Here is a 12952-nt window from a genome sequence, read left to right on the forward strand (position 1 = left end):
GGCACAGCCATTTCAGATTCCAGCGTGCACTGGACATTACAGCTTCCAAGCTGTAGATCTACGCAACAAAACAAGCTAACCAACTACAGTGGCTGCATATAACATAGATAAAGGCTTACAAGTGGGCTGTATAACTAATAGTAGACAGAACCTATAGCCCACAGGGAGAGTCCAGAAGGTCCAAGCTAAATAAAATAACTTGGATCTGCTTCGTGTGTGATTGTGTTTGATATTTTAATAACAGCAGCAACCCAACTTCACTGGTTTACCACACAGATGACAACTCGATAGCTTGATAAATGAATCTGCCACAAAACTAAGTATATTCTCCATTTACCTTTACTGGCACTCTCCACGTGTGTCAACTCATCAGTAAACTTCAGAATGTCTGAATGTTTCTTCTCGCACATATCAGCCAGAAAGTGCAGCAGGGTCGTCTTTTGGTCAGCAGACTTGGTGTCTCGAAGCTGCAAACAAACAAACCAAAAAAAAAAAAAAAGATCAAACAAATGTGATGATGCAGCTCTATTTATAAAACACATTGCATTGAATGGCAAAGCCTTTTTGAATCAGAGAGACGACTTTGAGTTTCCTTGGGATACATTCAAACATACAGTTACCAGTATAAACGTATACAGTTAAGTATGTGCTTGACTGTAAACAGGCATACAATCAGGTTACTATAGCTACTGAAGAAAATGTATTTTGGGTGCTGTGCCACAGTATCCAGACCGGCTTGAATAGAATACAATTTGTAATGTTCAAAATGTATAAATTTATGTTGCAGAACAGATAAACAAAGCGAGCGAGCGAGCGACAGACGGACATTGACCGCATAACCAACATGATGTATGGCTAGATCCCTTGGAGGTCTTACACCTTTTGTAAAGCATTTTTTCTGAAACATGCATATTTCTACACACTGATTTAATAACTGAACTATATCCTGCTTACTTATTGTACTGCAGCATTGGCAACTGATTATTCGTACGGCATATTAAACACGGCACATGTTTTTTGTCCTACTGTATTGTGGCAATGCATATACAGTATCGTAAACATGAATGATATATACATGGGATACACATCAACAATAAGTCACACTGCTCAAGATATTAAGAAACAAATCACTCACAGGAGCTGTAAGGTTTGTTCAATGACAGTTTTGAAAACCCAAGGGACGTATTTTAAGGATGAATGTATCCAGCATTGGATTTATGTCACACTATGATAATTTATAACAGCAGTTCAAACATTTCTGGGGGGGGGGGTATTGTATGTATATATTGTATGTATGTAAAAACTGTAATTTGTTAGCTTTTCACCTGGAACTTCACTAAAGGTGATATTGGTGTCTGAGCAATAACACAGCTAATGCATTCATAAGTAGCTATCAAAGGGTGGGACGTTTGTTTCTTTTCTGAGAATGCAATACTGTATGTCCCCTCCAGCTTGTTTTAAACATTATTTTTAACAGAGCACATCCCAAGAATGAAGCCTGCCCCTTTGCAGCACGAAAATGAATATGTGGCTTGAAGGGAGCTACTGTATACAAAGCAATAAGGTGTTTTACCGGGTTTAGATAAACATTTATCAACAGGAAGCACAATATTAACAATTATCTGTCAGGGATCAGGAGAACCTAGGAAAAATGTCAAGGAATTAGATTTCCATCACAATTACTCCGCGTGAATAAAATACACATTGTTGTTTTTTTTTTATATTGAGATGAGCAGCCTTTATGAGGCAAAATGTCTTTATATTCCACGCTGTCAAGCCTACTGGGTCTATATGTTAAACAGAGTTTTATGAGATCATTGTTATTATCCCTACTATTATGCTTCACAACCAAAATGAACACTGTAACCACTTTTATTATCAAAACAAATGCTATTAATGTCATCCTTTCACATTAAAACAGACTCTCCTGCAAGACGGACCATGTGAAAGATGAATCATACACTTGGTTGTCTTGTACCATAACAATATTAACAATTTATTGCAGCTCTTTTTCACAAGCAGCAGTAAAGGGACAAAACAGCCTACAAAGTGTCAACCTGGTGAGCAGACAAGCATTGCTACTGAAGCCATGCTCATCCTTACCATACCACAAAAAAAAAAAAAAAAGTGATTCCTGACAATTACAGAGGCAGTGCTGCAAAGAAATACATAGAGCCTAGGGGGAAAACAGAGATTCTCCTTGCAAATCGTTCAATTCATGTTGGATCTCATTCTGTCCTTCCATTAGTCAAAAAATGTAAGGAGTCTTGATTTCATGAGTCTTGATTTCATGTTTTCTATGAGCCTAAATATGCAATCATTGTTTTTGTTTTTGTTTTTTTTCCTTTATACATACATTTGTTGATTCACCTTTCTGTATGTCCGGGAGGCAAAGTTGTTGTATTATTATTATTATTATTATTATTATTATTATTATTATTATTATTATTATAGAGTATCTAAAAATATAATAATAAAATAACCACACTGCCACCATCACCATCATATTGTAAATACAGTGCAAGCTACCTGTCTCTGACATACAGTATGTACAATATGTATGTAAAGACAGATGGACAGCAACTTGGTGACTGAATATGGTAATATACTGCCCTTTTATTTTTTAAGATTTGTCTTAAAGGTAAAGTCACATATGATACATACTTGAACCCAGAAGCTTGTTTCCACTTGAGAGGGAAATGCTACCCAGATCGGAGTGAACAGGACAGCAGGAGTAAGGGAGTGCTATATCAGCTCCAGGGTTCTATTAAGAAGGGCAGTGGGGTTGAGTAACCTTCTCTGCCTCTCCAACTGAAACAGATTGTCTGATGTCAAGTCTTAACTTCAGAGTGGCTGGTTTGTGAAATAGGAACACTTCCACATCCCTTAGCTCAATTGCACAGTACACTGCAAATCCTCTGAATGTTGACAGCAAGCATTGTGACAATACATACAGCAATCTTGTCCTTAACCTGGTTGCAGGTACAATGACTGCACATAGCCTGCTTGCAAGATTGTAAACCCACATTGCAAAGCAGTTTTTTGTATTGAACCTGGGGCTATTCAACACGACGAAATACTGTAACAGGGAAACACTGAATACATGAGTGCGTATATATGGAACCCAAAGAAAAACACTTAATGTATAAATTTGCTTAGGAACCACCTCCAAACCGAATAAATGTATAAAGAAAGCAAGCATAAAATAAATACATTTTGTATTTGAACAAGATCATGAAAGTCAGCCACTTAAGCCTAAATTAACCCAGTGCCCAATTGTACTTTCGCTAAGAGATAGTTACATCAATGCATGAGATTCTGATAATGGTATAAGATGGCAAAAAACAGAATAACTAATTTACAGTAAAATACAGGGTTAAACAGGTCTTGCTGATTCTAAAATAATCTTGCTAATGATATACCAGTAGCATGCAAGCTGTTAACTTGTTTGCATAACTTTGAAACACAGCTCCAATCAGAGTCTGATTGCTCTAGCAAGACAGCTACAAAGCAGAGTTTGATTAAGTGGTGTGTACAAAAGGTGCTACCCTATTACCTTGTTATTGAGATGATTGCATACCCTTCAACTCCAAAACACTGAAATGCGGTTTTAATACTTTCACTTTAAAATGAAAAAAAGAAGAAAAGTTATAATATATTGTTATTCTAATTGTAATAATCATTAGAGCAACATGTAATTATGGTTAAAGATTAATAACCACATGCATATTAATGTGTTTCTGCAGCATCACTAATAACATTATGAAATGGTTCATTAACTGATTGGGTCCTTATTAATCCAACACCTGTAGCTGTTTCATCAGCGATCTGTGATAATGCATCAAGCCACACTTGAAACCCTTTTCCCACCCAACCCCACTGATTGACAGCCACCCCCCTCCCATTGAGAGCTCTGTCACACAGCGCTGTCTTTGTCAATCTGTTACAATGATGTATGATTACTTTAAATAATACACAAGGTGAGGGAACAACTTATCATTATGAAATATAAACAATGGGGGTGTATCAATCAAAGCACATGGGAGCAATTAATTACCAATTCAACAGGTCTCAGTGATCAATAAAGCTTTTAGCCTCCACATTCCTTTGTACCTTAGTCAAGGCAAAGAGACAGAAAAGGGGATTGTTCTCAGGTAGAATGAATTGCTGTTAAAAATAAATAAATAAATAAATCCAAACTAGGAATGTGTTAATTGATTAATCCATTAAGGAAACCCATCCAGCAGCTGCTTTCTTACCAATAATGTTTATCTTCATCTGTTTTGTTATACTTCAAGCTTTAAATGAGGCCACCAGAACTTATATTACATACCTAGCTTTAACCCCCCAAGAAAACTTCACTGCCATTAGGACATAATGCTCCAGCAAAGTCAAACACCAATGGAATCCTGTTCATTAGAAGATAGGATATACAGTACAGTGCATATATACAATTTCCAGAACTATATAGGATTGTCTTGATTTATACATTTTTCAGGAACATATACCATTAGATCCCAGGGGACAAAAGGTAAGTGGAATTGCATCTGTTAGAATAGTTTGTAAACATGAAGTAAAATTAAAAAAAAAAAAAAAAAAAATTGGAAACACAATCTGCCTGTATACTTGACACAGACAGAGATTAAAATAACATGGCAGTCATGTTTACTGGACCTGTAATGGAACATTCATTATAGAGTACAGCGATGTACCAAAATCCGAAGGCACTATCTCAAAGTGTGCTGTTAACATTGTTCAGAAATCTCCAGAACACAGAATGTCTGCTATATTAGGTCACAGATCCTGGTGAAGGGTACTGCCCAGCCAGTTTCAATATCACTGACCCTCTTTTTGCTGGGGTGAAGATAAAGTAACATTATTGTGGTGACAGGATTTGTACAGTTTCCTTACAAAATAAACAGGACAAATAAATAAATAAATAAATATTTGTGCAGTTCTACCTTAACAAAAAAAAGTATTTTTTTGTATCTAGTCTCTGTACATTTCTTCAATGTGTCATTCATAAAACCTGGTAAAAACATCCCATGTCTTGATTTTCTGAGTAAAAACACATACAAACAGAAACAGTGCAGTGCTACCAAACAACACGTCAAAAAGTCACTTTAAAATCCTCGGTATGGTTTCTAAAGATCATCATTACTTCCCCATAATGTGTTTATGGCTTTTGAGTCCGGTTTTACATTCCACTTCAGGTACTAGGTGGCAGTGCTCCAAGGTGGCACTAACCCTCACTGGAATTCTCATACTGATGAAATGAATTCTGATTCTGTCAGTCCCCTGACAAGCAGGATCCCCTATTACTCAGGATGTAATCATGAGTTTTCAGCTCAGCACCTCCTGTAAATTATCATCTGCTCTGAATCAACTATTGTTTCCTTCTTTATCTCAAAAGCACATCCACAGAACAGTTAATATGGAAGCAATCATGAACGCTCTAGTGCATATTTCAAAACAAGCAGCGCTGCTTGCCAGTCTCGACACAGCACACGAATCCTAATGTTATTCTCTTTATTTAAACAAAATTGAGTTGTGCACTTGCTCTGCCATGGGATGTTTACAAAGCATTGCTTTCCTCGATAACATGCAGCACAGTAATAGAACAGGCGTAAAGACGTTGTATTTTAAAGTCTTTGTGATTACCATAAAGACATTAGGTCTGTAGTTACTACCTAGGCAGGCTTACTGCATGCCTGCCTTCTCTAATTTCAAAAGCTGTCACCAAAAAAGGGCTCTGCAAGGCCTTCATCTCAGCATTACGAAAATATTCATTATATGAATCTTTTCCGCGGAATTCTGTTTTAGATATATTAATAGAAGAGTGCAACTCACTCATCACTAAGTGTTGGGAAAGTGTCGCAGAGGAGAGATGAGGCAAGCACACTTTCCTTTATAACCTCCCTGTGGGTCTCTCCCCAAGACCTGCAAATTGGCACAAGCAAGACTCCAACTCCCTTTCTGTGACTCGCCCTGTGCTCAAAAGGTGGGGGTAGGGTAGTGGTTTTACTAAGTGAGCTGCCTGGGGCACTGGTAAAACTTCTCGTTATCCTAGCACGTGCAATGATATCTCCATTGTCGCAGTCGATTATAAACACCAGCTTATTAAATCAGAAATATCAAGTGATGTGCAGCTGTCATCTACGCAAATTAAACATGGCATAGAATGCAAAAGGAACTCCACTTGTCCACTTTAGAACAATCAGGGGAATAAGATCAACCTCCAAGATGGCTTGCAAACAGCCACACTGGACAAGAGATGAAGCAGATTGTTTTAATCAAAGCTGCAGAAGGTCACAAGTTTAAGTGGCAACAAAAGCCCACTACCACATAGCCCAGATGGACTGGATGACTGGATGAACTGTTGACTACTATGCATTTTAGGAGCTGAATAAAACTAATGGCTCCTCTTTGATAACCCTCAATCCTAATGTCCACATCAAGGATGTGCACAGCGCACCAAAGCTTTAAACAATGAAACATTTAATATATGTAAATAGTCTCATAAAAAAGTTATTAGAAAAAAAAAAAAAAACATTCTGTGGTGGGAAATGGGGCTATCTAAGTACTGCATGCATGCCAAAATTCTGTAATGCATCAAAAACCTTATTCCTTCCCTACTGTGATCACTATGATATTGGAGAAACATGCTGTGATAGCTAATTAGTGCAATTCAACACTGTATGTAGAATTCAGCCAATACAATTGCAGTCAACAGATTTGGATTATTATTATTATTATTATTGGACAGGGGACAATTAAAGTTTGTGATTACATTCAGGGATAAATATGTATTCTCTTGTCTTTGACTATTTTCTATCACGAAGGAATATCTTAATTGTGTTTGTAATTTTATCTCATTCTCTCTTTGTTTTAATCTATGATTGTCGATGCCTAACTTCAAATTAGTTTGTTATGTGGAACTGTTAAAAATAAAAAACAACACACCAAAAAAATGATCTACAGCTTCAGCTACAATACAAAGTGCCATAGATCATACTGCAAGGCGCAAACACTGCTGACAACTTAACTGAGCTGAATAGTGGTTCACGTTATACATCTATTATGATGTGTGAAAATTAAAGGGAGCATATATCTACTAATTACTGAAAAAGGCACAGCCTGTGGTATACTTGGTCCATTCACAAACATCAGCCTCATACAGTATGTGCTTTGATATGTAGTTAGAAAGGAGTTGCAGGGTTTATGTATTTTATTTTTATCAAAACACTTGTTACAGTCCATATAACTTATCTGAAAAAAGCTGTGGTCCTTTATTGATTTTATTTTCTAAACAACTTTTTGCAATGTGGAAAATTCTTTAAAAAAAAAAAAAAAAAAAAAAAAAAAAAAAAAAAAAAAGCATACTGCCATCCTGTGTGTGTTAAGAGACTGATGGTCCAGTTACATCAAAGCTTGAGAGTTTGATCAAATGACATTTGTTTTTAGCAATTGTACCAGATTAGATAACACAGTAAATTAAATATTTAATAAACTGTACATTTTTGTTCAGTAGCAGTAATGCTACAAATAGCTCTGGGTGCATGTCACGATAAAAACAAGCTTGCTTGCAATAGCTTCTCCAACTATAGCGAGAACATACATTAAGCACCCCCCCTCCCAAACCCACCCACAGCCACACCCACAGCCACCTTACATTTAATTTCTAACTTATACAAACCCACACCTCTGTAAGACATGATTAAAACTCTTTATCAAAGCATGCCAGATACCCTCTATTTAGGGTGCTTTAGAAAAAACTACTGCACAGTCAAGACCTCATCAGCAGGCTTGATTCGAATCTCATCTCATAGCAACCCCAAAGGCAGTCAGATTACATGCTGTTCCCCTTCCAATTCAGTGAAGACACAAGTCTGGCGTATATTATAAGATCATCTGATCATCTGTTTCGAGGTAAACTGCCATTTCAGACTGACCAGACTAGGACAGAGAGGTTCCAGCTAGTGCACATTGCTTCAGACCACATAGTGACCTCAGGTAAGAGCTACAGTAGTTTATTGAGAAGCGCTGCACAGTCAGCAGTACCTTACAGAAGGGCTGTCACTTTGCTTCTCACAATGAATTGCACGACATTACATCCCATTTGTCATTGAGAAGAGACAGAAGAATCCTCTCTGGGCACTGTACTGCATGTCACTGGATTTTCAAATCTTCCATTTCAAATTTCTTCAAATCAATGAGGTTACAAAGTGCTTATGTTTTAGATCAATGACAAAGAAGCATGATATATATCAAAATACAGAGAGGGAAGGAAAACTTGCACACCCTGCAGTACAAATGTTAAATTCAATAAGGGATAAGGAAACTAATAAGAAAAAAAGAAAAGTATCACTTGTTAGAAATTAAAAATTGGGTTTAATCTCTGTTTTAAGAAACAGAACCCTGATTGAGGTAATTTCCATCTGGTAGTTGATTACGTCGTGAAACTAAGACCTACTGACTACCGTACAGATTTTAATTTTAAATAAGTCATAAGCAAAAAACATGGTGCATTTTCTATGCTTTGAAAAAAGTTTGTTTGGATGGAAACACATCTTGTCCACTGCCCTTTGTTCAACTATAACAGGTATAGTTTGGGCTCAAAGTATCAATTCATTGTTTGTTGCATTACGTTCAGGTTCACTTTAGGGATGCCTTTTTCCTAGCTTGTTTTTATTATTTTATTATTCTGTAAAGGCACTATCTGAAACCTTTGAGAAGCCTCCCCCTTTGAAATCTATAAATCACAATAACAAAAGATGGGAGAGTGTTTGTCATGCAGGTTTGACAACAGCAAAGCAATTAGCCTTGGGCAATGCCTTGGGCCACTGTCATCTTCTGATAGCTCAGATTAGATTGCCTTTAAATGACCACTTTCCTGACCACTAGAGCTGAGTTGAGCAGCAACGAGGGTCCACTGCTAGGGGCGTTGATCTGGTTGAATCTGTCACACTCAAAAAGAAACAACACTTGGTGTGCTGTTTGTAAAGCCAGGTTCAAAAAGAGTTAGCTTGGGTCACTCCTCAGGTTTAAAACATCCATTTCCCGTCAAGGTATATCAATAGGACAAATATGGCATCATGAACCTGTGCATATTATAGTATCCTTCTGTCAGTCTATAAGATATAGCTTTCATCAAAGGTCAGAACTAGCACAAATGAATGTGTCATTTTTTAAAAGAATGCCCACATCAATTTTCATTGCAAAGTTCTTTGCAACTACTTCTGTTATGCAAAGTGCTATTTTAAAGGTAGTGTTTACCCCAAACAGGTGCTGAGACAAATTATCTGGCTGTGGACAAGCTACTGTAGTACTGCATTTAGGTTAATCAAGCCCTGTCTGTAGCTATATATCTAATCTGTGAAAAAAAAAACAGATGGCTTTATCAGGGATGGAAAGAAGACTCTCATTGTATAGCAGTTCTACTCATTCCAGGTTTTACTATGAGATTGATTAGTCACAGTGTATACAGTAGCCACTCTTTAAATCACGAAATAAGACCTTCCCTGGCACTTTGTATATTTTAGCAGAAAGAAATACACCAGACTCAAAAGCACTGTTAGATGAGTGATTTGCAAGACCTTGCAAATGACACACGTGACTTTTTTCAGTAGCTGTATTCAGTTCTATCGTTCTATAGATCAATCAAATCAAAGTTAACTCTCACAAAAATGTATTTGAGTTTTTGTTTTTATTTCTAATAAAAAAATGCATTCTGCCCCTAAACACACACAGCTAGAACGTTTCTTTACTTAGACATTTAACACTTAATGTAATTTAATACATAATGTTTTAGTTATATGCAATATATTGTGTACACATCTGCAGTCTATCATTTGTTAAGCTTGTTCCAAATGGTTCAGACGAAACATTTGTTGTAATGAACATATCTAATTTAAAACCACCTTCTCTGAGCTTTGAAAACCACTGTTGCTAAGAAAAAGGATTTTTCCCACAAGGTTGTTTTCATTTTATTTGAAGTTGGTAAAGTCTTTGTGTGGATTCCTCAGAGTCCACCTTTCCTGAAACATGTCAGATGTATGCTATAGAAGTAACTTTTTTTTTTTACATGTCTATGACAAAAAGCCAAGCGCCCAAAACATTTGGGCTGGATTTTATTTGCTCAAAAAGATTAAAGTTAACTGGATCTTAAAAGAACTGCATGCCCTTTGTTTCCTGGGCTGGTGATGGTCAGAATACAGCAACAATAACTTCTAAGGAGAATCTTTGTTTGAATTCAGTACAGAGCAGACAGACCAAAAGTCAATTTCTTCAGAAATGTTTCCTATAGACGCATAAACAAAGTTGAACATGGGACTTTTTAAATTTTTATTATTTTGAAATACAAGCTAAACTCCTGAAAAAAAAGTTTATTAACAGTTCTTGTATTTACTCAAATCATGTTAATGTCTGCCAGAACCTCTCAACATTGCCACTGGATTGCCTACCCACCTGAGTTAATCTGAAGCCTTTTCTAAATGTTACCTCACCTCGCATTGGTAAAGTGCTTTAAATAGAAACAATACGATCAATAATAATAATAATAATAATAATAATAATAATATAATAATAATAATAACAGTTAGATTCTATTGAAATCAGATCATTTTAATTTGAAGTTTAAAATAAAATATATACATTATATATGTATATTTTATTTTAAACTTCAAATTATTATATATTATATATATATATATATATATTTATATCAATTATTATATCATCATCATACTGTTTCTATTATATATACAACAGTAGTAACCAAAAATGAGGTAAGGATGTATTATTATATTGTATATTTTGTACCTTTTAAAAACAAAAAAAAGAAAATGATCGTAAAAACAAAGCATATGACACTCTCTTAAATGAAGAAGAAGAAGAAGAAGAAGAAGAAGAAGAAGAAGAAGAAGAAGGGGATGCATTTTGCCTAGGGAGGTGGCACTGGATAAGAGGGACCATCAACTTGTGCTGCATTTTAAAGTGATCTGGCTATCTGTATCAGGCTGTTGATGAACCAAAATCTAGATAAAGAGATGCATCCAATTTAACAATCAGCTGTGATAAAACATAACTGCTTTCAATTCTGCTTTTAATAAAAACACAGCAGCCAGCAATTGTGTTAAAATTAGTGAAAGAAGTAAAAATGTCATCATCTGGAAATTAGGCAGGATATAAATCGCTTTACCTACATTCAATTTGGGTCCGAACCAACACAGAGGAGGTTAGGTCGTGCTCACACATATTGTTTGGACGGCAGTATGAAGGGAAATTAATAATTGATTTGAGTTGCACTGAACACTGCAACAGCAAAACAGAAGATTCTGAAGCTTTAATTATGTTAGTGCTCTCTAAAACAAAAAACAGAAAGCAAATCTAATAAATTATCTGCGATTGATGCAGACAAGACTATTTTTTTCAATTAGTTTTACATTCAATTCAAGTCGTTATGCAGTTTAAGCAGTTTTGTTCCCTCTGTTGGTTCAGTTACAGTACATTATGAAGCAAGGGACAGTACAGCCTTGCAGCATCTTCCCAGGGTCAATCTGGCTATCTAGTGGTCCAGCTTTTCCAAGGCTTGTACAATAGATAATGGAGGCTGTCTACACAGTACCTCAGCATTCTGATGGCTCTCAGTAATGTAAGTGCACTGTGATTCAACCAGCACTACACACTACAGAATTCAACTTGATCCAGAACGAAAAAAAAAACAAAAACATTTACTTTTTGGTATGCTACAAGCATACACTGTGTGCTTTTTCTCTTTTCTCAAAGTTTGTTCACCCCCCCCCCCCCCCCCCCCCCAAAAAAGAAAAAAATTTAAACATTTAATTATATACTGTACCATACAGGGGTTTGTGTCTACTTATTTAAAGCAGTGGTTGTCAAACTGGAATCCAAGGGGGGCCCCGGAAAATTCTGAAAACTTACACTGCAGTGGTGAGAGACAGGCCCCATGATACTCGGACAATATACATTAAACATTTATTACCACTGCACTACGGTTTCACTACACTAACAATCATTTCTACTTTCAAAAGTAGAACTACTAGGACAAACAAGTCATTTATTTGGCAAATGTTTTTAAAGTATGTATCAACGTCTTATTGTTCGACACTGACACTGTCCACTCAAAACATTCAAGAAAAGACTTTAAAAGATTTTAGATTTATTCAAGATTCAGACACATTCTCACCACATGGGGCACATCTTCCACAGATCTTATTTCTTATGCACACAACACCTAAACTGTAACCTTTATTTTTCCTCCAGCGTAAGTAGTTAATGAATCCTCAATGACAAATGGAGTAAACCCCTGCCCAGAATCTGGTCTACTTGAGCTCAAATGACCAATCGAGTGCGCCGTAGCTTTGAATAAATTACTTTCAAAAGTAACAATTGTCTGTTTTTAATGAATGAGTGATGCTAATTAAGTTGCAGGATAACACTCACTCAATTATATTGTAGTGGACTGGACAACATTAAATCCTATGGAATTAGCAGGAGCATGGTATGCAGGGCTAAGGGTACAGTACATTCCTTGTACTAAATGAGAAATACAGTATCTAACATGCATGTCAGTAGGTCTCACATTGATTACAGGTACACAGTGCAGTGACCTATTATTCAGTCATGTGGCGGTCATGTGGCAGTCGTGTCTATCAGAAGGGGCATGGAGCTAACCACTTTTCTTGTCAGAGTAATTGAAGCATCTACCCTTCTCTCAAGAGGTCACTCACATTCACAGCTTACATGGCAATCCTGACCATGAACTCTGTGTCTCATCAGAGCCCCCTGACGTTGTCTAAATTAAGTGTTCCAGCTTTTTATATGTGCTGTGTGGGTCAGCTCTGCCGCAAGGATTGCACAACATAAAAGGCTTTGTTTCCTGATTAAGATCAGTTATCTTGGACTTGTAACCCTTGGACATAAATTAGTT

General features: G+C 36.4%; 1 protein-coding gene across 1 annotated transcript in view; it reads right to left on the reverse strand.

Annotated features, from left to right (window-relative positions):
* The window catches only part of diaph2 (diaphanous-related formin 2), a 448520-nt gene that overhangs the window by 134957 nt on the left and 300611 nt on the right, over positions 1-12952 (reverse strand). Inside the window, exon 25 of the mRNA XM_041253971.1 lies at positions 338-467. Within this exon, the coding sequence (XP_041109905.1) occupies positions 338-467 (130 nt within the window). The remainder of the gene's footprint in view (positions 1-337; positions 468-12952) is intronic.

The sequence above is a fragment of the Polyodon spathula genome, chromosome 7, assembly GCF_017654505.1.
Source record: "Polyodon spathula isolate WHYD16114869_AA chromosome 7, ASM1765450v1, whole genome shotgun sequence".
NCBI lineage: Eukaryota > Metazoa > Chordata > Actinopteri > Acipenseriformes > Polyodontidae > Polyodon > Polyodon spathula.